The following is a 27,160-nucleotide window of genomic DNA, read 5'->3' on the forward strand; positions in this document are numbered from 1 at the left end:
CTGGGCTGTTTTGGGTCCTCCTCTGATAGCATACGGTTCCTGTGATTAATTAAAAGACTGGTGAGAATGAACAATATTTGGTCTGCACCAAAAGCATTTAGACACCAATGGGGGCAACAGGAATTGGAGCTTTCTCTGCTGATACTGTCCTATTTGGGGTTAGGAGTGACCTTGGAGATCCCCCTAGACCTCCCCCATTATTTGAGAGGGGCTCTCATCCTCTCTTGGCAAAATGGCCTTGCCTTGTCACATAACCAGAAAGTAGAGTAGGTTGGAGACATAGGGCCTCATCACGACCTCGGCGGTAAGCCTTAAATCCGGCGGTAGCGCTATTACTGCCGGATTTAAGGGTCCGCCGGATCAGGGCTTCGGCGGATTTCAAACCAGCTCTGAACTGGTGTGAAATCCGCCGAGAATTCGTGCTAATACCGCCGGCGGGAAATCCGCCGGCGGTATGAGTGCGAAATTTAATTTACCCATTGGGCCCAATGGGGAATGGGGCATTCCCGAATGGGCTCAATGGGGAATGGGGACTCCCAAGTCCGCCCGACTCCTGATCCCGCGCTATTAGCACCGGGGGCTATGGCGGTCGCGCTAATAGCCCCTGCGCTAATAGCGCTACCGCTACCGCCGAGGTCATGATGAGGCCCATAGACAGGTTTGGGGCTGAGATTGTCTGGCCACCCCCACAATCTTTAAATGCCCACTCAGCGAACAGCACGGTTTGGGCATTTACAAATTTCACTCTGCAGAATACACAGCGGTGTTCACTACTTGGATTCGCACTCTGTGCATGTCAGGAACAAGGAGGCTCACCCTGCTTCCGGGTTCTTGTCTGCATGGAGCATGTCATTCGGAAACCTATGGAGCACCGGAGGATGTGGCAGTAAATCTGTAGGAAACACAGCAGGTGAGGAAAAAATAACTGGTTTCCTTAGTGTACTATAAGGGTGTGTAAGAAGGAGACTGACAGACAGTTGGCATGATTGTAATCAAAGATTTGTATTAAATAAATGAAGGCTGGGGAAATACCTTCCTATATCTAATACTATGAGGGCTTTCCCTGCCTCAAGAGTGTTCTAAGAAATACGTCCACTGTTGTGTCAAAAATCCTATTTCCAGGGCTCATACTAAGAACTAAAATAATGTGAAAAGGGGATCTTCTTTACTCTCAAAGTTCTTTTCTAGCTTCCAAAACAAAGTTCCAAAATAGTGCAACAAATAAAGTTCAAAAGGAAGGACAATCTTACTCCCCAGGTTGTCTCGCCCTCTGAATGTCCAATGAGGGTCTTCCTTCTTTCAGTGTTCCAAACATTTTGACAAAACCAGGGGGGGGGGATTTGCTTCCCTTTCCCTTGGTTTCCTCTCCTGCCTCGTCCAAATGTTGAGGGAATATCTCCCTTTTCTTGCCTTTGTCTTGTATGCACAAATGACTATGGAGGATGCTTCCCTTTCCCTAGTTTCTCCCCAGTATATTTCAGTCCATCTTGCTCTTGTTTCTCCCAGAAACTGTGACTGTGAAGATTTCTCTCGTCTTCTCATTGGTTTCACAGCCAGCCTGGTACACCATCCTGCCAGGTACTGCAACTATGAAGAGTGCTTTGGCTCTCTTAATATGTGAGAGAGTACCAGGCTTTTGACTTTGCTGTGCTTTTAATTGTGGTTTTCTCATTTTACTACTACTTTGTTGGTCACTGCCAACCTGGTATACTATCCTGCCAGGTACTGTGACTAAGAAGATTGCTTTGGCTCGCTTCATATGGATGCGAATCCCAGACTCACCTTTTCTGTTTTTTATGGTGGTCTTCTTGCTTTACTACTACTACTTTTTTGTTGGTCACAGCCAGTCTGGTACACTATCCTGCCAGGTACTGTGACTATGAAGATTGTTTTTGGAGGCCAGATTAGGTTTGTGGCTGTAGGCCCTAGACTTGCCTTTTTGTTTCTCCCTTCTTTTAGCTGTTCTGTCAACTCTCTGGTTCTCCCTGACATCTCTGGTGAGTTTACTACTGGTAGTCGTCAGTCGTTTGTGGGTGCTTTGGGCCTTCTCTGCATCCTTCTGTGGCTTCCATGGACCCCAGAAGCTCTGTGCTGACTCCTAGCCTCTAATCTGAACATCAAGGCTTAGTCATGTGCTCCAGGCTGCCCGTCTGGTTGAGGCTCAGGCTTCTGCTCCTCTCTGTGTTCGTCTGCGATGGATGCCTCAGCAACACCTCTACTAGCGGGCAAGTGTCCTGTTCCTTCTATCATCAGTGTCCTGTCTCCTCTTCTGCTGCCAGTATTTGAATCTCTCACTTCCTCCTGGGAAGGCTTCTCTCATCAAGTCCTTCTTTCCTTTTTATGTTCCGTTTTGATTTGCTTGACACAAATTGACTAGTGTGTTTGTACTGGTTCCGTGGATTATTCCACATTACTCCACACTTCTTCTTAGTCCTAATAATATAGTCATCCTTGTACTCCATGCTCCCCTCAGTGCTTCTTGGGAAAGTGACAGTTTATTTTGCAGACATACATGGAAGTGTGTGGGATTATGTCGTCCTGTGCAAGGTAACAGGGTGAGGAAGGTTGTGCTGTAAGGGATTTATACAGCGTTTCTTTACAGTGTCATCCCATAGGGGGTTTCCCCTCTCCATTTGATCCGCCTGCTGACTACAACCCCCATGCGGACTATCGGATAGTGGCCTCACCTCGCTTGCCTAATGGGAAATGATTCTCCCCCCCCTCCACCCCCCATGGAAGCAGTGACAACATCCTGGGATTCGTCACAGTATGCTTGTGTGGTTTCTGGAAGGATTGCATGTATATATGAAGGCATGCATGGGTGTGTGTAAGTGCACACATATACAAGAAAACAGTGTGAATGGTGTGCTGCTATGGCCTGGATGGAGCTTCCATCTATGTCGGTGTCCTAAGCGATGCTGAGGGCGATCAGGACCAGACAGTTTCCAGAGTACGAACCCCTGACTCCATCAGGCAGACTGCCGGTCCTGCTATGGAGCCGATGACACCCGGCAGCTCAGGCACCCAGACTGCATGCCACACAAAGCATGTCCCCCACTGCCGACAGTTGACCATGCCGTCGACCGTTGTGGCGCATGTGGTATCGAAGGGAAGGTCCACTAAGTTGTCCCTGTTCTCTGGGCCATCGCACCCTCGTTCGCCACAAGGCAGGCTCCCAAAACAGACATCAACATTTGTTTCTGACACTGCAGATAAATCGAACATTCAGGTGCCAGAGAATGCGCATCTAAACACGCTTTGACAGCCCCCTCCACTACCTTGAGATTAAAAGAGCACATTAAAAAACATGTCCCAGACAGACTTCTGAAGTCCAAGGTGCCAAAAATATCAAAATCTTTGATGCCCTTATCTTCCGAAGCTCGCTCTCTCTCTCTCTCTCTCTCTCTCTCTCTCTCTCTCTCTCTCTCTCTCTCTCTCTCTCTCTCTTCCCCCCCCCCTTTCAGGGGCTGTGCAGCATAAACAACCCTCTACATCAGATAGTACCCCTAATCCTGTTCTCTCAGGTTTCCCTAGTTCCACCCACTGGACCCCTGAAAAATGAAAAAGAAATTGCCCAATTAATGCAAAGAATGTCATGCTTTGTAGACTTCTTTGAACGCCACTGTGATCAACTCTCCAACCTTAGAGCCCTCAAAAGGGGAGGCAGCTAAGGATCAACCTATTGACAAAAGACCAAGGTTAGACACACTCCAGCCCAGCATCACACAGGACACTTCTCAGGATCTCTACTATATTGACACGTTGTGCTCTCAAGATCATGGTTCACAAGGGGACCAATATGATCCTGACTAGTGCAGTTATGATAATGATGGCGTCTACGTCATACAATCCCCCAACCATCTTGACCAACTTGTGGCTGACTCCCCTGTAGATAATCAACTACTTTACAGATACACAAGAGTCCCAGGTAGATAAGGACTTTGTAGAAGATATCCTTGGGGATAAATATTCTGTGGCCTGATTCATACCCCTAATGCAGTCCATTCAGAGGCGCATTCCGTCCTCGCTACTCTTCCCCCAACCTTACGAGGGCAGGTAACCCCTGCATTGAGAACATGTTTAGGCCAGGACCCTCTGACCCCTTGTACATCAGGGGTCAACTAAAGCCGCCTGACTCTCTTGTTGTTACCAGCACAAGAAAGGGCGGGCATGCCTTTAGCCTCTACTGAGGCACCTCCTGATAAGGAAAGTAACACTATTTATACACTGGGCAGGAAAGTTGCTTCCTCGGCTGCATACCAGACAAGAATCACTAACACCACCACTCTCTTGGCTAGTTACAACTGCCATAAATGGGATGAGATGCTCCATTAAAATTGAAACTGTTCCAGAGACATTAAAATCATGACTCTTTAACACAGTGACTGAGGATAAGCAGGTGGCCAACTGCATCTTAAAAAATAATCTAGAGGCTGCAGATAATGCAGTTTGTATAATAGCAGAGGGCACTCTTATTAAACTGAATGCCTGGTTAAGACAATCCAGCTTTAAGCTGGAAACGCAAGCCACCCTACCAATATGCCAATTGAACCGAAAGTCTTATTTGGGAAAGCGATCGTGGACGACCTCAAAAGGGCTAAAGACGAGTGACTAACAAGCTTTTTGCTCAAAGAGGCGCATTCAACACACAGCGGTTTTGAGGACAAAACTCTCAGAGGAGCTAGCTATAGTCAGGGTGGACAAGCGTCATCTTGGGGTCCTCGCAAGGGCAGTCCTCCCCTCAGCATTATTAAACAGGCCGCAGAAGGTCGAGGAGTGGAGGCATGGCCTCCTCAGAGACTCCACCCCCCCAAAGCAATGTCGCCCCGCTCTGGGTCCCCTCCCATGCATCTCCAGTAGGAGGTTGCATTTCAGAATTTGTAAAAAAAAAAGAAATCATGTTTCAAAGATTCACATGTGCCCACCCTTCCTCCCCTCTTGGAGTAGAAGGTGCATAGATTTCTCTTCTTGCTGTATTGCTATTTATCTGCTTTATTACATCTGTACTCCTGCTACACTTCATGCTACGTCATGTCAGTAACAAAGCAATCTGAAGGACCACAACATGTGAAGGACCATGGGTACAGTGGACGTCACACTAGGGATAGCATTACTGACATGCCCAGTACACGTCCCTTTTCGAGTTTCGAAAACAAATGATGTAATACTTTGCGACTACCACTAGATGTCGGACTATGCATAGATGGGAATCTAAGCAGATAAAATAATCAGAAATACGATTATGAGAATGTATCCCATATGGGTGTCCTCTGAGTTTGTGTAGATCTGTGTGTATATGTGAATGTATATCTGTGTATATCTCTGTTTGTGTGTGTGTATCTGTGTGTATGCATGTGCCTGCAAGGCTGAGGCCTGGGGGATGTGCTTTGGAGCATGACAATTCTTTGATAGTGGCAGGTCATTTTTACTGGAGTTTTTGAGCAAAGCAGAACTTGCATTAATATGTGAAGGGGATTGGGGTAGGGATGGTACTACAATGGGACTGCCCGAGTACTACTTGGGCATGGAATTGTGTACTCTCCTTAAGGGCAAAGCCTACATGGTGAGTGTTCTTACACTGGGGGAGGGGAATGACATTTTTCCTCCTGTGGCATGGCATCGTTTTGCCTTTCACATTAACACCAGTAAAATGACTGTTCTTACATAGGGTGGGGGGGGGTATTTGTGAAGCCCACAAGGCAATGTTTTCTTACTGTGGCATGACTATTTTACTGGCATTAGGGGGCAAATACAATACAACACGGGTGTTGTCATAAGGGGTGGGGGAATGTGTGTTGCCATACATAAAGGACTTGTTTTTTTACTTTGGCTTGAATTTTTTTTTTTTTTTACTGCCATTAAGGAAAAGCCAACGGGAGTATGTTCTTACATGGTGATACTGGTATACATTGGCATTGCAAGCATGAACATGTTTTGTTGCAGTATCATTATGGGCAAACCAAACACGTGTAGATTCTTATGTGGGAATAATGCATTTGGCATTTATAGATGCACCAGAATGGACATTTGTGGGTGCAATCTGTATGAAAATGTTTGCACTTGCAGAGTACTGGCATATAGTGGGTAAAGGCATTCTGAAAATGCTTTGGAAAATTCTCCTGTGCATTGTTGTTGACTTGGCATCTAATCGACTTAATTCATGTCCTACCCTACAAAGCGATTATAATCTTTGTGGATTTGTACCCAATTTAGCACAGAAAGTGTACTATAAAATGCACTATTTTAATCCATAATTTAAAATAAAATCTCGGGAGAACACACACACATCATGCTTGATTGGTTTGCACTCACCTTCTATGCTTGGTCAGCCCTGCTCATTCAGACAGGGGTAAACAATCAGTAGACCCTAACCTAGATAGTATGCACACATTTATTAGGGAATGGCCTTGCTTTGTCAATAATATTTGTCAGAATATTAAGAAAAAATATTGAACTCTCTTTGGGGAGTCGGTGAGCTTTTGAGGCCATAAGTGCATCGCCTTCCCCTGTCCTAATAACTATACTCCCCAACATGTAACTATAATTCCTCAAGATTGTCCTTTTGTTAGGCAACGTTTGTATGTAGTACCCTTTGGGACCACTACACACAACTACAGGTGTAAGCAAAATCAACCTTTGCTATAAGTCTGTACTACACAGTTTTTGGTAGCAGAGCTGATTAGCTAGGCTTATCTCAAGAGGAAATGTGAGCTGTAATGATGTTCGACAGAAGTCTACAATCGCAGGTGTTCAAATAAACTCTTACAATAAAGGTTTCTTTGTTAAATACTTATTAATTTAATTAACTGTCAGTTATAAAACATTCATAAGAAGGAGGCAATATAATCACACACAAATATACTTCATTACTGTACACACTGAGGCATTCAGAATACTTTGGAGGAGGAGCAGAAAGGCATAGGTTATCAGAACATAGAAAGAATACAGTTATTACTTAGGCAGTGCAGATATTTAGAGTTCACCAGAGACAATTCACTTCCATAGGCTAGGCCAAAGTCAATGCGCTAAAGTCTCGAATAGGATAAAACAGTTCTGGTAGATAAACAGACAAGTCTCTGGAGCAGTTCTTAGGAACAGTTTGTAGCAAGAAGAAACATATGATCGTTCACAAGCTGATTAGGCCTGTGAGTTGGGAAAGTTTCAAGCACTTTCACCGTGAGAACTAAGTACTCCATCTTAGTTTACAGTACCTTTACAAATGAAGAAAAAGATGCAGCTGGTGACTTCTGTTCCTGGCAGTTTCTGCAGATCTCGCTGTTCCTGCGCCTCAGTCGTCGGGACAAGAGGGAGGACGTCGGGTGACTCCTGCACTGGGACTGGTCAAAAAGCTGCCAACTGGCAGCTCTTTAATTCAGGTAGCTGTAGTCGAGCACACAATCTGGTGTCCCTCTCCCTGGTTATTCGGTTTCCTGCAGCACTCTGAGGAAAATACAACCAGCTCTGAGAATGGTATCCAGGTGGCTTGGCGTTGAGTTGATTGGGCCCACCAACTCAAAGGGAGAAGTCATCCTTGCAGGGCTTCTCTGTCCAGATGAATTTAGCGATTCAGATCTGCAGCAGGGCTTCACCGGGCAAACCTACGGTCCAGGAGTTGCAGCAACCGACCTCTTCAAGCTCATCTTTGGTTCTTTCGTTTGGAATCGTACAAAAATGTCACCCTCATTTGTGCACCCCCGCAGTTACTGCGACTTTGGGGGTGCACAAAATGAGGGTGACATTTACTGTGCCCAAGCACAGCAGGCGTGTCCCCCGCTCTGCTTGGGTGTCATAACGGGAGCTGGGGGTTGCGGTGGTGTCCCCCATATACTATTTTGGTAAGCAAGGAACACGAAAGAAAAAAAGAAAAGCACCCTGCAGCGTCAGCTCTAACCCACGTTAGTGGGAGGAGCTGACACCACAGGGATAGAAGGGTGCAGGCGGCACACAGAAGTGTACCGCCGTAAAAGCTAAGTTGGGGGTGGGTGGTGTGAAGGGAAAAGCAGGCCGGGGAAGCGGGCACAGTGATCTATTTGATGGTTTATGGTCATAATACCGAATTAATAAATCTAGAAAAAAAAAATCTCGAAAAAAAGGCCGAAAAAAAAATATCGAATTTTTTTTTATGACGTTTTATTTTCGAAATGGGGGGGTTCCACCCCCAACCGCCCTTTTTTCTATTTTTTTTTATTTTAACACTTTTTTTTTTACTTACCTGACCCAAAAAATACATATATAAAAAAAAAATGTCTATTTTTTTCAGCCTTTTTTTTCAGGATTTTTGTTATTCGAGATTTTTTTTCCGGCCTTTTGACCGACCACCCTATATGATCACTGCGCTGTGCCGCACCGTAACTGGTGTTGGCATTTCGGCCGTCGCAGTTATCGGCGACAATGATCACATAAATCCCTTTCGTTCCAGTGGTCAACTGCGTTCCAAGCCAAGAGACTCGCCTTTTATCCAGTTTCTTCCCAATAATTCCAGCATAGCTGCCATTCACCCAGCAGCGTGGCTGTCCTTGCCGGACAGTTAGCCAGCCAATCACGCCAGAGTGCATTTGGGGTCTCCAAGGAGACTAAGCACAGTGAGTTTCGGGCACCTCATTCACTTCCTGCCCACCACAGACACTGGGGTGCCAGAGGTGGTCTTCAGTCCTAAAGCCCGGCAGGCAAATGAACAAAGGAACTAAACCTGGTTTGGTGTGCAGAGCAAAACGCTAGAAGGACCTTTCCACAAAGAAACATTGAAAAAAGACCGGGACCTGTTTTTACAGAGGGGGCTCAGACGCATCTTGAAAAACAGGGCTCCCGCGATTTAATGCTACTGGTGTTGACAGCCAGGAAAAATCATGGTAGTTTGTTGTAAAACCACTGCCACCAGCCATTTTGAGAAGAAAGGGTAGCATTTGACTTCTATATGAGTATCTAGACACAGGGGATACTAAGTAACCCCTCCAGCACTCTATTGTACGATATGGTGTGCTGGGTCTAGGAATTTAAAAAGACTAGTAAAGTCAATTTCACTTTATATACTCTGGGAAACAGTAGTTTATCCCAGAGATGTTATTTAAACCTTGGGGAAAGCCTGAAAAGGTTTCCCTGTGCCACTGCACTGAGGGTTCTGTGTGACACGTATGAAAAGCTGATGCCTATGCAGTTGTCTAAAACTCCATAACCAAAGAAAATACAGACAGAAAACAAACAATTAAAAGTTCAAAGTTCCAAAGTTTAGCAAAAGAGCTGGAGGGCGCTAAGGTGGGAGGAATTGGCACATTTATGAAAATTCTTCCTAACATCCTTTACCTGACATCTTAGCAAGCCATTACCATTTTGCTTGGTATTGGGTTCTGTTCTCCTTGGAGAAACAGACAGCTGCAATATAAAAAACAAAGATATGTGCTGAACCGTTCTCTCACTTTTACTTTAATGTGCATCTGTGGAATTTTGCAAAGTCAGTTATTCTGTGTCCAGCTTCTTTTAATTTCTTCCCCATGCTTTGAAGGAGTATAGTGCAGACTTTTTTTAACCTGTAACTATTTTCTTAGACTTACTTTTGACATATTCTGAAGGTGGAATTTACTACTTTACAAATCGTTTGAGTTTGTAGTTGAAATGAAAGTGACTTTGATGCCAAATATGTCCATGTAAGGATATAGAGATTAAATCAAATAACTGCACTGGAATTTCTTGGATTAGGAGATACTGATCTATTTCTATATGATTCAGGACTGTTAGGATCTGATGGATAAAAAGTGACATTCATTTGAAGTATGAGGATGTAGATGTGAAATTAAGACCACACGGAGCATGTGTATCCCTTTTACTCATGTTTTTGTGTATGTTAGCATTTGTTTTCATTTGAAAATTTTTTCTGTCATGTTCACTTATAATGTTCACTACTAATGATGCCATCAATGACATAAGTGATGACGTGATGTCATCAATGATAACATTTTCATAATATGGAGAGGTACTGAGACAGATTTTTGGATAGATTACCACAGTACACACACACATGCAATTCGCTTTGAACTGTCATAACTTCACTATACCCTTTTTAGACGTACAGGTTACCCGATTGAAATTACATTTGTTTGTAAAACCGACTGATACAAATAATTACCCTCATGCCTCTAGTTTCCATCCTCAACAGATTAAAAAGAATGTACCACTTCGTTGATACTTGAAGATCAAAAGAATAGTGCCATCTAATGAGAACTTGGCTCTGGAAAATATAGAAATAAATTCCTGGCAAAGAGGATCTCAAACTGTGCAATTGACTAAGATTGGGAATTAGGTTGCCAATATTGAACTGACCACATTGTTTGAAACAAAATCCCCAAATCATACAACTAGTTCATGTTTCTGCTTGGTCTCATAAGAGTGAATGGTTTAAGAAAATGGTCTGGAATAATTGGCATTTTACAATATGACAATCTTTCGGCTCAACTTTTTCCAGACTCCGTTATTTGCTTAAGGTAACAACACTTCATTAAGAGACTGGCTGGTGAAAGCCGACAACTCAAGTATCCCAAATACAAAGGAAAGGAACTCATTCATGTTTGAATTGTCAACATTGTAATACCATTAAAGGTCCGACTATCAGACATCCTTTTACTGGCAAATCCATAGTTGTAGAGTGTTATCCTACATGTACCTCAATGAATGTTGTGCATGGGATACAATATATATGTGGAGTTTACTATGTGGGGATGACAACATAGAAAGCAAAAATATGCTGGACAGAGCACAAGTCTGACAGAAGACTGAAATAGTTGAAGTCCTCTGTTGCTTCGCACTTCATATCAAACAATGGCCCAAATGAAGTTAGTCATCTTTGAAGTAGTAAATTGACAACCTGGTAGTGGAAACTTGAAGAGGTCACTGTCTCCAAAAGATATTTTTGGGATTAATGTGATGTCTGCCATGACACCGAAGGGTATGAATTGAGAATGTGATTTTGGCTGTTTTATTTAAAAGGTTACATGGGCATTATGATACTTTCGCTATGTGGGCGTATAAAGGTTTGCAATATCTGCGTTACTTGGATTCAAATAGTTTTTTTTTTCTTCGTACTAGGTATTCAATTGACTTCATTGTAAAAGTGCTTCAGTTTTATCATAGTTATTCCTAATACTGACTTGTAAGTTATTATGCCCTTACGACTTAGGAGCTTCCCTTATTAGACACCATACATCATTACTTTGATACCTTTTGTACACCTATTAAGTGATTTGACAGAATAATATAAGTACGGCCTGACACTGACATTAAGCATTATCAGTTGGTAATGTTTTGGTAATCTTTGTTGAGATAGTGGTTGTTTTGACTGTTAGTGGTGTACTGAATAGATATACTAGCATGTTCAATTGAGTAAGATATTTTGAGTATGCTGTAATAAGACTATTCAACCACACCAGAATATGAGCTGGTAGTACAGACTGTTAGATTAGAAGTCCCTGTTTCCAAGATGGTGGCTGGGTTGGGCCCCTTTTGGTTAACGTGATCAACATGCTCGTGTTTGTTGATCTGTGCACTCTGAGGCACGTGTCTCAGTATATAAGAAAGTACTGACTAGTGGGACGGTTTTAGCTTCCATCACCAGAAGGATGCCTAATTAAGGTGGCATAGTTTCGAACACTGCATGAATTTAAGCACATTTGTTGTATTAAACAGACACCTTAATGGCCCTTCAACAAAATGTTTTTTAGTTGAAATATATGTAAATATATCTGCTTCTGCAATGGTCATCCCGTTGCACCTGAACCTCAAACCAGAGTGTGGCAGGAGCGATTTAAATGAAGCGCAGAACAATACTGAAGGCATCCAATTTGCCCTTGAGCTGTAATTCCCCTGGAGCACTTTTGAAAGGTTTTGTTTCCTAATGTTTAAACAATATTATTGAATGCTAAATATTATCTTTGGTTTACATTTTATTTTATTCTTCAACTTCTTGAACCTGCAGGTATAGAGATTATCGGTTCCCCCCCGACCATGAAAGAAGATACATGCACAGTATGCAGTTCTGGCATATCCTTGCTGCTAAAATGGCCTTTATCATTATAATGGAAGTAAGTGATCCTTCGTCAATTTCCTGTTTTTTACATATTCGATCTTTATTTCTTATATTGCAAATGATTGTGAAAATAATGGTTTTATTGTTTCCCCTTTGTATTGGAATAGATCTATAAAACCATGCTTTTGTGAGGCTCGTTAATTTGTCATTTCATTTAATGTAATCCTCAGTATATTACACAGTTATATACTAGTTGGATATACAGTGTACACACGATTTCCCTTTATACTTTAATTTCATATCACCATTTCCATTGTGAAAGAACTTGCATTAAAATTACATAGTGCAAACAGTTCCTTCCAACAGGACCCACATTGGCTTCATCTCTTCTGGAATAAACATTTTTTTTTTTTTTACTTTGTATGTAATTGCTTTTGCAATTTTTACAAGAATGTTGCAGATCATGTTTAAAAGAGCCACAGAATAGAGAAATAGACAGCAAGGAAGAAGAGGAGTGTATAAGAAAATGAAGATGAAGATAAAGCGGAGAAGGAAGGCATAAGGGATCGAGGCAGCGACAGTTAGAGCAGGATCTGGCGGGCGTAGTCAGAAGACACATGTTTCGATCAGATGCAGTCTTTCATCCGGCACCTCCGCCTGGATAGTTGTTCAAAGGGCATGCTGCGTGGCGATCTTTTCAAATGCATTTTTCGGGATTTTTATTGTGGCTATTGTCCATTTCGTTTTCTCCCCTGACATCAGCCTGTTCCACCATGTGGTTTCCTCTTCTTCTGTCATTCCATGGAGATCTATGCACAGGCTGTTCAGGTATGTGGCTCTTGTCTCTTAGCTTTGGACATTTTCTATGCAGGAGAAGTAGATTTACAGAAATAATATACCTCTGTCTGACCCAAAAGAGAAATGGTGCAAACTGGCCATTTGCCGTTGGGATCTTCCATTTCTGCTCCAGATGCTAGGAGCATTTCAGGTGGAAATGTAGCTCTCTCACAAGCAGCCCTGCAAAGGTGGTTTCTCTGCCCATCCCCATGGCATATATTGACCCCCAAAACCACAGAAGGAATGCCAGAAACACTGATTGAGGAAGGTCTTCTCTGGATCATTTTTGCTCATCTCCACCATTGTACAGTATCGGCTGAGCTAATGGAGTGACAGATTTGCATGGGCCATATCACCATGAATTTGTGGCCAGTGCCACTCTGCATTGTAGAGCAGCGATCTCGATCAGGCACGATTTTCAGCGCCAAGACCCCTGCTAACTGTACTCTAATTTTCAGTTTGACCCAACCAATAGTAATCATGGTTACCATCTGGTAGAAGCTTAACACCAGTCAATAACTATTTTACCACTTGATGGTGCATATCACAACCTTATTATTAGGCTCACATTCTGCTGACAAGAATTATGTATTGACTGCAGTAGTTGAGAATATGCACACCTGAAATAACTGTTGCTGCTGAGAATGAGCGAGGACGGCCAGATCTGGTGAAGGGGGTCTAGTTGGTCTGGGCCCTCCGAGGAACTCCATGTGTGCAGGGAGTGATCACCCTCATGCCACTAGGCTAATGGATCCTGCGTGCCTGCACACTGAGTCTCCAAACCCAGTTTCCATAAGACTTGATCTGGTGGTGTCAGTGCTGGGCGGGGCTCACACCGGTCTCCAGATCTAAGCTCTCCGAGTGCCTGCTAATGATGAGACAAGGTGGACTGGGAGAGTGAATGAGGAGGCAAAGCAGTTTTGCCCCTTCTAATCAGGCAGGACTCCATAAGCAACACACCACTTGCTGAGTGGTCCCGCTTGCCCATCCACCACAAGATGGCCCTCTCTTTTAGCTCCCAACTCCTCGAACTCCAAGGCTTTGGCTTGTAAGTGAGCAATACCTGAATGCCATTTCTAAGTACAAACTAATAGCAAGCACATCTGGAACACATCAGGAGTACAATCGGGTAACATATGGGTTCTCGAGTCCGTATGGGAGACCTTGTGTGCCCATGGTGTAGGGTTGGATTAACTGTGTTGCAATTGTGAGTTACTGGCAGAGGTGTGGAGTTTTGCTCTTTGGTGTCAGTGTGTTTGGTGGGTGCTGTAGTGCTGTGTGTAGGTGAGTTGGTTGGTGTCTGTTGTGTTTGCAGGAGTATGGACAGTTCTAGTAGGGATATTGGGGTAAACATGGGTGTGATCCTTACAGCATGGAATGTAATGAGTTTTACACAGAATGTTTGAGTAAACTGAAACCTATTCTGTGGTGGTTGACTATGTAGTCTTTCTTTCACTGGTAAGTAAATCTGCTTGGCTTATGTGACCTGGAAACACTGAGCCGAGAGCCATTTCTGTGCTGTACCTCTCTGCATTTAAGCTGTGTGCATCACTTTGACCAAGGGTCACGGTTTGGCCAGTTTGGTTAGTAAATCAAATAGCCATGTGTTTATTGCATTCCTGAAAGCCAGGTGTTCTCTGTTTGTATTCTCTTGGAGAGAGCTTTCCAGAGTTTTGCTGAGATGTGCGAAAAAGCTGATCCACCATATTTCATTTTCAAATATTGTTTTGGGGTGAAGACATGTCACTGCTATGCCTCAGCATTGTTTTTGGCCTTACATTGAGATTTTGTCTTGCAGGAATTCTGCTCTTTGCAATGTTCACAGAGCAGTTCATGGCCAGATAGTTTTGAAATAGGCTTAGGGATCTTACTGCTGGTGTGATGTGCTCTCTTTTCCTGAGTCTTGGTAGGAGTCTTTCTACTGCCTTCTGGATTCTTTGCAGTTTTTTGTGAAGTAGTTTGGCATTCCAAAGTAAATACTGTTAGCGTAGTCTATTCTTCATATGAGTGAGATGATGGCAAGTGAGAAGGGGTACTATCTGCTTGATAGTACAAAGGTGGAAAAATAATTTCCTTACTGCTGCTTTGGCTCGAGTTCTAGTATTAGGCCATTTTCATTCAAAATTCTGAGATATTTAGATACTTTGTACATGTCCGATTTAGTTCCCATTTCAGTAGGCCATGGTATATGCAGAGGTATAGATAGGTTGTTTGGGCTGATCAAGATTTCAGTTTTTATCCTGGTTGAATTTGCTCATCCATGCGCTTATTTGTGAGAGGTATTTGACAAGGGTTTGGTCTATGTCCTCACTGGTATCAATTGTGTACATGATTTGAATGTCATCTGCATTGTTGTAGCATATGAGTCTATATCCGATGCTGAGTTTCATGAGTTGGGTCATGCACATTTTAAAAAGTAGTAGGGGTGGGGGGGTGAGCCTTGTGGAAACCCACAAGTGGGTATGCATAATGTTGAGCTGAAGGGAGGCAGCAAGATGATTTCTTTCTGTCAGGAAGGATTTTCGTATTGCTTATCAATTTTTCTTGTAGCCTTTTGATGAGGGTTGAATGGTTGATAGTGTCAAAAGCACCTGAAAGGTCAAATAGTCTATGGGCAGAAGAAATGTGGAGCCGGAGTTCATTTTTGGTCGATGATTGTTGGTGCAGTATGTGGTTAGTTTCCACGTATCAGCATTTGTCCATATACAAAGGTTTCTATACAGCAGTTTGGCCAGGTAAGGGACATTTAAAAAAGGCTGGTAGTTGGTGGAGTTGTCTGTGCATCCTCTGGGTTCTTTGAGAAGTGGAGGCAGCCTTTGCCCACCCATTGCACAACCAAAACTCAGGAGAAACTGTCCTTTCTCCCATCTATGCTTCTCCCTCCCCCGCCTGCATGCAGGCCTCAGCTGAGCCTCCTCCCCTCTCACTGTCCTCCTTCATACCCATAGCACCTGATGAGATAATCAATACAGTCTGCTCTATGAAAGCCTCCTCCAAACTGGTGCTTCACTGCTCCCATAGAACTATCAAGGACAACATTACCTCTCTCGCTCCCTTCTTGGCTGGGGTTTGCAACCACTCTTGCCACTGGCTCCTTCCCTTCACCCCTTAAGCACTCCTATGTGCACCCCCTCCTAAAAAGCAGTCTGCAGAACCTTCTTGCCTGGCTAACTACCACCCTATCTCCACTACCCCTTTCTTGGGAAAACACCTGTAGAAGTTGGCCATCTCCCAAATAATCCATCACACAACGAAACTGCTAGCTGCCTTCATGACCACCAGTGTAGCTTCAACGGTGCCAGAGGCAAGGAAACTGCTCTCCTGAACACATATGATGACTTGCTCTCTAATCTCTACTCCAACTCTCCTTCTGCCCTTATTCTCCTCGATCTTTCCTTTGCCTTTGACATGATCAATCATTCGATCCTCATAAATCAGCTCTGTGATTCCCTGGGAATCACAGACTGGGCACTGTATTGGTTAACCTATTTCATCTTGAATTGGCTCTCCCAAGTTCAACTGAGCCTCTTTCTCTGCTCTACCTCACTCTCAACTTGCTGTTTCCCTCAGGGCTTTTTCCTCTTGCCGTGGCATTTCAACATTTACCTTGCCCCTCTTGCCCACATGATCGCTACCTTCTCTCATCATTTCCAGGGTTATGCTGACGGCACACAGCTAACCTTTAATCTTCCCTCCTCCTCCTCGCCTTTCTCTCATATTCCGGACTGTCTGCTATTCAGGAATGGTGAGCTGCTAATGGGCTCTGCCTTAATGCCAATAAGACCCAGATCCTTTCCTCCTACACTCTGGTCAGCCTCCTTGGGTCCCCTCCATTCACCATTGTGTGAGGTCAAAAAACGTGGGCGTCATCTTCACTCCTCACATTGGTAACCCAGCCAAGAAGGCCCACAATCAGCTGCACATGCTCTGAGGCATTCTCCCTTTCCTCATTTTCCACCAGAAACCCAATGTCTCCAGAGCTCTGGTCCTCTCAAGGCTTGATTTTTGCAACAGTCTCTTCTTTAACCTTCCTCTTTCCTCACTCTACCTTCTTCAACTTATCCAGAGTTGGACTGCAAGACTTATCCCTGGCCTCAATCCCAGGGACCACATCTTGCCAGCCCTAAAATGTCTCCACTGGCTCTGTGGTTGCAAGGATCAAACTCAAGTCCCTTTGCATCATCCACAAGGCTTTCTAGGTACTGGGACTTTGCTACCAATTAAGGGATTGCATCTGCAACCCTACAGTCTCCTTATTTTTTTTATTTTAAATGTTTCATTGGTTTTAAAAGAAACATAAACAAATCAAGAACAAATGCATGTTACATGATCCTGTTTAAAAAAAAAAAAAACCTTTAACATTACAGCGCAATCCTCATCCTACTCCCATTAACAATCCATTTCTAAGTGGCGAGAACGAACCCCCCTTCACTCCCTTGGCTGACAACAGAAATTCCAACATTTTCACTGTGGCAATTACCAATCCAGTTTGCTCACCTATCAATACCCATTTCCACCACTCTATGGGGCTGAAGGTGGTCATTTCCCCCATATGGCTTTCCAAAAAAAAGTTCTGACTTCGACTAGCGATTTGGAAACCATTATCAGATGCATTGGACATTCCACCATTTCAGTTTGCTTACAACCATGGATTTTGAACCCCAGGCAACTCCGCTGGACTTCCCTTGTATCTAAGATGTTTAAGCGACATCTTAAAAGGAAGTCACGTATCTTCGAGGAGGGACATTTCTGCAGGTAATTAGGGAGCTCATTCATGCCCTTTCCATCTTCAATAAACAGTTGACCATGATTCTTTCCCACAACAATCTCTAGTATCAATCCAGTCCCAAGCCTGGAGCTTTTTCTTCACCTTACAGGGATTTGTTGTTAGATCACCAATTACAATATCCCCCACTTGAGAATTTTCTCTACTTTCTCTTTCCAACAACCCAGGTATTAATGACCGATCTCATGATCCTCTTTCAGTAATTCAAAAGGGTGAGTGGTTGGAGTTTCAATGCATTTGCGGTATAGTGCCATCATCTTCCATACCCCCATGGACTCCAGGGATTGTAATTTCAGTTCTTGCCTTATCGAACAAGTTTGTAGGCTACTTGGCAACCCCAAAACTTTCAGACAGAACAGGTCCTCAAGCTTATCCCACACCGAGAAGGACAATTGGAGGATCACTTCCACTCCATAAGTTAGTATTTGAACCACTTTCTGCTTATAAAAAGCAATTATCTGAATTAACGTAAATCTCCCATACTTCTTCTGAAAGGGCTGCCCCTGATTTATCAATATTGAAAGCCTGGAACACAGGTATATAGGTAGTGATCATGTTCACTACTGATTTTATTGATAGTTACACCAAGATATATAATGGTGTAAATCGCTAAGGGGGATCCCCTCAATTCGCCAAGTGAAACTTTCACACCTTTTTCTACTCATAGCTTTCAACGCCATGACCTTTGATTTTTTGGCATTGATCTTCATGCCATTTTGTCTGAGAAAAGACTCAAAAGCACTTAGTTTCCTTTGCATACCCATCTGAATCTGATCTGGAAAGACCAGATCATCCACAAAGAGGACCCATGCTACCTTCTTGCCACCAATCTTCAGCGGGAATGCCCTTACTAGCTCTTGCGACTTTGCCAAATCCACTATATACAGACAAAACAGCAGAGGTGCGAGTGCACACCCCTGCTTTAATCCCCTAAAGGTGTTTATTTTCTCTGAGAAGTTCCCCTTCTTGGACAAACTGATCCTAACAGATGTATCGGTATAAAGGGCTTTCATGTCTTCGACTAGATCCTCCGGACATCCCCACTCGGGCAGTTTTGCCCATAATCTCCCCCTGATGACACCATCAAAGGCCAAATATAGCGTTTTCCCTGAGTCCAGAGCGCTCTGCTTTAATAGATTAAATATGAAGAGATTAAGGAACGTACCCACCCTCTTCACAAACCCAGTTTGACGAGGGTCTATGATACCACTCTTCCCAGCCCGCGCAGTAAGATCCCTTAAGAGAACTGTAGCAAAGATCTTCCCTATAGAATCTAGCAAGGCTATGGGGCGATAATTCCTGGGGTCGGCTCGGTCCCCTTTTTTTAAATTGGGGACAATATTGGCCTCCTTCCAAGATAATGGAATCACCCTATTCTCCATGATCTGCGCAAACATGACCACTAGCAATTTGGCCCATTGTTTGACAGGCCATTAGGCCCTGCTGCTCGAGAAGAGCTCAAATTGCCCATCATGTCTGCGTCACAGATGTCAAATACAAAATTCCATCTCTGTAAGTGACCTTCAAGATCTACCTCCTCGCTCCAATTTGGATGCGCGAAGAGCGAGGGGCAGTGTTTAATCCAGTCATCTTCAGAGACCATATTTGATGAAATTGCATCACGAAAAACACCCCCGTTCTTACTTAGCTCACAGATATCTTTGCACAGACTGCTCTTAGTACTTGTTCAGCATCATTTTGGGATCTAATGGCCCTAGTGCTCATGCACCAGTTTTTAAATCTCTGGTGGGTTTTCCTATTCCTCTCGTTTTTGGTGGCAAGTTTGTCACTTCTGATCAATCTCAACTCCCTACTCATCAATGTTCTCGTATTCACAAGCTCCACATCATATGCCTGTTGTTGGATCCAATCCCTAGCCCACCCCTTACATTATTTTTCTTTTTACATTTTTTGCGGTCCCCAAATATTCAATTTCGTTGGGGTTATCCTGGATTTGAATCTTATATAAGCTTTCTACTTTGAGACTAAAAGATCAAGAAGTCAACAATCTACTTCCGGCCCCATCAAGGGACACCTCCTACATTCTTCTAGCTGGACCAACAGAACTCCATCCGCTAATATGGATTGACAGGATATCATGATCACTTATTCTTTGGGGGATGATCGAGAAGTACCCTACTGTTTCCCTTACATTTGTAGAGACAAAACGGTAGTCTAAACATGATGACTCTTTTTCTGATCTCCACGTTTGTCTTCCCGGGAAATCTCCCTTTGTTTGGCCTCTTAGTAGGTGCATCTCGCTCATCACAATATTGCTCTTCCATTCCATTTCCCGTTCATTCCACAGACCTTCTTTAAGCAGAACACCAGCCTTATCAAACAGCTTCATATTGAAATTCCCACGGATGACAATCTTATCGACCCATTCATGCATTGCTTCATCTATCATTTCCATCACAGTAGGGACCATTTTAGTCTCCTTAGCCATATTTAGGCGCCAATAGATGTTAATTATCAAAAGACCGCTTTCTCTAGGGTCTCCTTTGCGCTGCAAAAAAAAGGGGTTAGGGCATTTCACATCAATAAGATTCCACCCTGAGACAATTTGAATTAGAGCCAGCAATCCCGCCAATGGTCGACCATCCAGACCCTTTAAAGCTGGGTTTAGATGGACCTGATAGCCATCAGACTAGTTTCGTAGTCAACCAAGTTTCTTGAAAGAGCAAAATTTGAAATGGGTCAAGATAAGGCACTCGTTCACCAAGCAGGGGGCTAACCGTCTAGTGTTCCAGCACCCAATCTTCACCACATCATCATTTCTTTCTATATGAGCCTAAATGGAGGACCTTGATGTATTTAGAGCCCCCGCCAACCATGCCCAATCGTTCACCTCCTGCATTTTCTCAGGATGCTTGGTCGATTTCTTGCCACACCCTTTTTCCTGGTTTGCTATGGTAAAATGTATCTCTCGTAGGGCTTCTTTGTCATAGGTGGGCATTGTTCCAATTTGTTTAAGATCTTGTTTTTTTTATCCTTCCTCAGTTCTTGGGTTGGGGCTTTTATTGAAGTTGTTTTTCCTTACCTTGGTACCGTCGCCTCCCTCCAACGCTCAAGAATTTTTCCTTCATAATCACTCACTTCGTAGCCCAACCTCAGAAATGTTTCCTTACTGTCTAACATGAGATCTTTCTTATATTGTGAGTAAAGATGCAACAGGGCCCAGTTGTGGTCACTTCTCAGTCACGAATTCCACAGTTTGAATATCTCCAGAGGCCATTTTATTTGAAGGAATGATACAGTTCAACAGTTTTATCACATTTCGCCTATTAAGAATTGGCACTGGTTTCCCAACAGCCAGTCTTTCAATATAAATGTTCACCCTCATCTTCTCACTAGAATTTGTTCTCTCTCGACTTTGTTCTCTCTCAAGTTGTTTTTTGGTTTTATTTTCACATTCGTCAAGTTTCCACTTTTACTTTTCTCTTTTCCGTCGGAATCCTTTATCAGATGATGTTTAGTACCATTATTGGCTTTCCATTGACAATTCTGTCCTTTCATCCTATGGTCAAAAACCCCGTATCACATGGGTTTTAGTACCTTACAGCCGATTTTGGGATTTTAAAGTTAAATGAGTTGATTTTTCCACAACCATTTGAGCCATTCTGGTTTACTCGCAATGAAGTATTTCTACTTCTAGTAATCATTACAGTAGGGACATTCATTTCTTTATCACTGTTGGATGACTTGGACTTTTTTCCGCCCCCTGGCCTTTCAAGCATTTTCACCCCACCCAGTTTATCAACTGGTAGATCGGGAGATCTTGTAATCAGCGCCAATTGACTTTCAATTGTTTCCCAGTCCGAGAGACTAACTTCCTTCCATAATTCATCTTTCTTAATCATCTCGATTTCCTCAATCAGATCACTTAAATCCATAATAGGGATGCCATCTCTATTTCCTTCAATTTCTTTGGAGGGTATTTCTTCAGGGGCTCAAATTTTCTCTGAAGCTCTTGGATTCAGTTCTTTCCTAGATTTTATTTGGCTCCGGGAGGATATCCAGGGAAGGCGGAGAGCCAAGATGTCTCAAAAAGGCTCTCAGCACCACTTCTCACCCTCTCTCCTCCCCCACACTTGCGTGATCTGAATAACACAAGGCCTAGTAAGATCATTGTTTTGTCCTCCCTTCCTTGTCTTGTCGCGCCAATAAACACTTGCGAACAGACACTTTATAAATGACTTGTATCATATCATATGCATTCACCTCTCTATCTCCCTAAATACCTCCCAGCTAGAGTCCTTCAGTCCTCTAGCTTCAACTCTCTGCAGATCAGATGTTTCTCCAAGCAGAGAGTGGGGGGGTAGATCCCTCATTGGCAGGTGGCTCCCTCTGGAACTGCCTCCTGGCCCCTCTGTCTTGAGCCGGATTGCCTTAAGTTCCATAAGCTACTCAAGACCTTCCTTGTCTCCTCCTCCTTTGCTCTCCCCCCTCCTCTGCTAGTCTCCTCCAGCCATTACAACTGGATGCCTGTGTCCCTTATGAGTCTTTGAGGTCATGCCCTCCTTCGTCCAGTCTTGCTCCTTGCACCCCATCCTACCAGCAATTGCCCTCGGCACCCTTCCATGACTAGTGCCTTAGGCTGGTTCACTTCAAAATTAACCCCACCCCCTCCCCCCTTGACACTTGCCTTGGGCTCACCTTACCACTTGCCCAGCCCCATTGGCCCCCTCCATCCGGCACTTCTCCCTCCTTCACCCTCTCCCCACCCACACCCTTGCCCTCACCTGCTCCCTCCACCCAGCACTTCTTGATAATGCACTTGCACGATCCGAATGTCACAAGGCCTACTCTGTTGTTTTTCCTCTCCCCTCTGAACACCCCCCTCCTTTGTCTTGTCACACATGGAAACACTTTCTACTGAATAGCCATCATACAAATGCTCAATAAATAAATAAAAACGAAATACATTCTGGTTCCTGTGTCCAACAAATGGTTCATGAGGTTGTGGAAGTGTTCTGGCACTACTTTGCTGAGGATGTTCTTGTAGATGTCTGGTGGGCAAGGGTCTGATGGCAGGCTGCTTTATTTCTTTCCTTTTAGGCAAATCTTCAGTCAAGATTAGTTTGAAGTATTTCAGTATAGTGGTTGCCTCCCTGGTTGTATTGTTGGTGATATGGTTACTTGGGCATAGCGTTTATGCCTTGTTGGATGTTTGACTTTGCTTTTAAGATGGTTTGCATGGTCATCAGAGTTTCTGTTGGGGAGTGTGGCATTATTGCAAGATATCTGTATTTGTATCTTAATGAGCAGGCTGAACATCTCTTTATGCACATTGGTACTTGCTGTTAGGCTTTCTGCTTTATAAAGCCATATCTGCCTTTGGTACGCAATTGTCCTTTTGGATATAATATTTCTGTAATGTTCACTCAAGTTTTCTGTTCGTTTTCTTTGGGGCCTGGAGGTGGGAGTTAATGATCTTGCAGCTATTTTATTCTGCAAGGGGGCACATCATTTATTGGGTTTTATCTAGTCTAGTGCTTCTTTGATCCATTTTTGTAGTGTCTCACTTGTTCTTTCTGGTGGATGATTGTCCAAGAGTGAACTGGGTGGCTTTGTGGACTCCAGTATGGTGTTGAGGGATTTCCAATGTCTTTTCTCAGTTGGAAAAAGATGTCTGTGTGGCGCGTACTCTCACTGGTGCATGATTCTCAAAAGGTATAAGGTGGCCACACCAGTGAATGTGTAATTGGGGTTGCTGTTTGTGATGCTGGAAATGCTTCAGAGGGACAGGGCCTCTGAATCCTTGTCCTTTACTGCTTTTTATCGTGTGTTCTGTCGTGTTTTCTGCCCAGGAGTCCATGTGGGACTCCTGGCAGTGCAGCTCTCTTTTGGTTTGGTGAACAGACCCATGGGATACCCTTATGGCACCCATGGGTAGGGGTACAACCCTGTGCCCCTAGTGTATGTTTTTGGGCACCTGTGGGTGGCCCACAGAGCAGGGTATGGGCTGGTGGCAGCTCCATGCTGAATTTGACAGGTGCTCTGGGTGTCCTCCATTTTGGGATACCCAGGCCCTGCCATTGGGATCAGTTGATTCCTGATAGGAAACAAGATGGCCCCTGTGGCCTCTTGCTTTCTATTGCCTGTTACCTTGTTTTCCCAAAGTCCTGGGAAGCCCTGACTCTGTCCCTTCCCCCTGACTGGCTGTTGGGTGGAAGTTCCATATATGGTGGTGTTGTGAAGGCCCAGCTAGACTGACTGGAGCCTTCCCAGTGACTGTATGTTGTGGGTACCTCCTGTGGGTGGGACCTGGGTGAATGAAGTGTGTGACCAATATACACTCCTTGTTGTGGTTGTCTGGTTTCTGGCATGAGAGACAAAGACTGAGACAGCCCTGCCCGAAACTGGCCTGAATGCAGTGTGTAGTGTTGAATGGCCAATCCACATTCCTTGTTGTGAGTGTCTGAAAGGGAGGAGTGTGGCCTGAATGTACTGTGTGCCTGATTGGCTGACTGACTGCATGAATGCCCTTCTGTATGATTGGCTGCTGAGTGTGTGCCAGCAGTGTGGATGAGAGACAGAATAGTATATCTGGGGACCTCTCACCACTGGTAATTGTTCAGAAGCGTTCAGAAGCTGACTCTCCACTCTAAGAGTAACTGGAACTGCTGATCCTCGACGCCCAGCTGGAAGAAGAAGACTTGCTGTTGCACTTGCTTCGACCGATCTGAAAGCTGCCGAATTCGTCGAGGACTGACCCGAGAGAGGACCTGGTAAGGCGCCCTCTTCCCGTGCTCCAAGGGATCATCGAGCACCGCTACATCTTCGCCGAAGCGCCCTGGAAGTCAGACCCTCGAAAGGCTGCCGACCCGAGACGGGACCGCCGAGGAGATCGAAGTGAAGCACCCGGACATCGCCGCCGTCGACCAGGGTTCGCAGGTCTGTGTAACCGCTGGAGGCCCGTCGAAGTTGTGTTGCCCAGCCGTGGGAACCACTTGACGCCGTGCCGCCGACGACCGGAGCCGTCCGCTCCTGGCCTAAGAACATTTAAATCGAAGGACTCTCTCGTCCGCACCGTCGATCACTTTACCCTGCCGGAGAAAGTCGAGGACGACCAACGCGCCGAGGAGAAACCTGCCGGTGGGTTTCCCGCCACCCGAAGACCACAAAGACTCGAACGACTCGACGCCCTTGCTGGGCCCCCGTCTTCACAATCTTTGCGGTCCAGAACAATTGTCATCGAGGTGCCCCGCACGCCTCTGCCTTGCAGGACGCCAACGCTCCGTCGTCGACGAGCACCGCTTGGACCGAAGCTGCCGCCTCATCGACACCGTTCTACCCTGTTTGTTGTCGGACGTTCGACACCCCGTGTCTCCCGCTTGAAAGGGAAGGCATTCAAGAAGGGCTGTCGATTCCCCGACGCCAAACGCCGAGTTCCTCGACGGACGTTCGACGCCCCGTGTCTCCCGCTTGAAAGGGAAGGCATTCAAGAAGGGCCGTCGATTCCCCGCCGCCGAACGCCGAGTTCCTCGACGCTTCTCGACGCCTCTCGACGATCCGTGACTCCCGCTTGAAAGGGAGTCGCTCAAGAAGGATCTGTCGACGCCTCTTCGAAGAACTCGACTCCACCAGGTACATTGGGGGGGTAAAAACATTATAGGAGGGAATAAGACTTGCAGAACTATATATGGACTGGGCTTGTGCTATATCTTTATTTTACAGGTTGCCCAGGTGGGGGGATCTCCACACGGAACTGTGTCTAGTGGTAGGGGCCAGTATTCTGCCTATTGTTCAACCATCTTATTTTCTCTCCTCTCTCTATTGCTGGTTTCACTCTATTGATCTGTGTGACATTGTTACAGTATTGTTGATGCACTTTAATGAGGTCTAATACAAAGGGTGGTACCACTTTAGGATTGTATATATTTGCCATTGTTGATTTTCCTAAGTACAAAGTGAGTTATTATGATAAGTGTACATAACCTTGAATATTGATTATATAAAGACTGTGTTCTAACCAATACAGTGTGTGGACATTCCTTTGTGGGGGCTTGGGGACTACACTGTACTTAAGAACCAGCCCGCATCACCTCCTGAGAAGCTAGGCCTTGATTTCTCGACCATAGCTACCGAATAGAGAATCTTGGCTGGGGTCCTCTGTGCCTCCCCTCTACCATATAGAGAGCAGAAGTACAGATCACCCCCTACCAGTCTTTACAGCTGGTGGCAGCGGTGGGATGCTTATGGTGTTAAGAATCAGTGTATAACCGTGCCACTTACAAAATATCTGCACTTTATTAAATTAAGGTTTAGTTGTGTACAAGATAACTGCATTACAAACAATGGAGTCTATTGGAAATGGCAAATTAACTCGGATGAGCTTGGAGGCTCTCCAGAGTGCTTGTGAAGCCAGGGAGTTAGACTTTGTGGATAAGTCTAGGGCTGAGCTGATAGCTGCCCTGGTGGACTACCAGGCTGATGGTGAAACTATTGATGAGGGGGGGAATGCAACCAATGAGGACTCTGCCCCTGGGGTTTCTGCTGAATCTGTTTCTGGGAATGCCGCCATTCCTGCTGCCTCTGTTCCAAACCCCAGCAATTCCTTGGAGCTTGAGATATTAAGGATGAAATTGGCCTTTGAATACCGCAAGTTGGAAATAGATGCTGAGTTTAAGAAAGAGGAGTTGGCTCAACAAGTGGAGCTCAAGAATAGGGATCTTGAACTCAAGAGCCAGGACACTGAATGTCAGAGAATCCAGCTAGAGAAAGCTAGAGTGGAGACTTCAGCTAAAACCAGTGAGAGTGTCAGGTCCCCAGCCACCAAGTTTAGATGGTTTGGTGGGTGTATTTGTGGAGGGTTCAGATGTCCTCCAATGGATCGAAGCATTTGAAATGGCTTGTGCAATTCATGATGTTGATAAAAGAGATTGGGCTAAGTGTTTGTTAAGCAGAGTGCCTCAAACTGGATATGACTGTATTCTGAAGCTGAGTTTGGAAGAAAGGGGTCAGTATGAGTGTATGAAGTCTGCTTTGATTGCCAAGTTTGGCAAGACACCTACCCAATACCTTAAAAGGTTCAGGGATTTTAAGAAAAGAGAAAATGTGTCTTGGGTTGACTGGGTGAGTGCTGCGCACATGAACATGATGGGGTGGATTGATGAATACAAGGTTAAGACTTTTGTTGGATTGTCCCACCTCTTGTTTTTTGAGCATTTTTCTGAAGCCTGTTCACCAGAGCTGCGTCAGTATGTGGCTGACCAGAACATTTTGGACCCCTTTAAGCTGGCTAGGTTGGCTGACAAGTGGGTCTCCCACCGGGTGTCCCCTAAGGACTCCAGTGGGAAGGACAAAGAAAAGGGGGCCTCTCCGAAAGCTGAGGAGTCCCACAAGCAGTCAGTCGGGTAAACCTAAACCTTCCTCTCCCAAGACCCAAATATCTAGTGGGGATAAGTCATCTGTGGGTGGGAATAAGAGTAGTGGTCCACCTGCTGCAAAGCAGGCTCCCAGTGGTTCCGGTACCGTACCCCGCACTCCTGGCACTTGTTGGGACTGTGGGGCTCTGG

At 44.7% G+C, this 27,160-nt stretch overlaps 1 protein-coding gene across 7 annotated transcripts in view; it reads left to right on the forward strand.

Annotated features, from left to right (window-relative positions):
• Nucleotides 1–27,160, forward strand: part of ANO5 (anoctamin 5) — a 652,338-nt gene that overhangs the window by 576,659 nt on the left and 48,519 nt on the right. For all 7 annotated transcript variants that reach the window (XM_069623486.1, XM_069623488.1, XM_069623491.1 and 4 more), the window contains one exon: nucleotides 11,963–12,068. In XM_069623486.1, the coding sequence (XP_069479587.1) occupies nucleotides 11,963–12,068 (106 nt within the window). The remainder of the gene's footprint in view (nucleotides 1–11,962; nucleotides 12,069–27,160) is intronic.

Source organism: Ambystoma mexicanum, chromosome 11, assembly GCF_040938575.1.
Source record: "Ambystoma mexicanum isolate Mex_15411 chromosome 11, UKY_AmexF1_1, whole genome shotgun sequence".
Lineage (NCBI taxonomy): Eukaryota > Metazoa > Chordata > Amphibia > Caudata > Ambystomatidae > Ambystoma > Ambystoma mexicanum.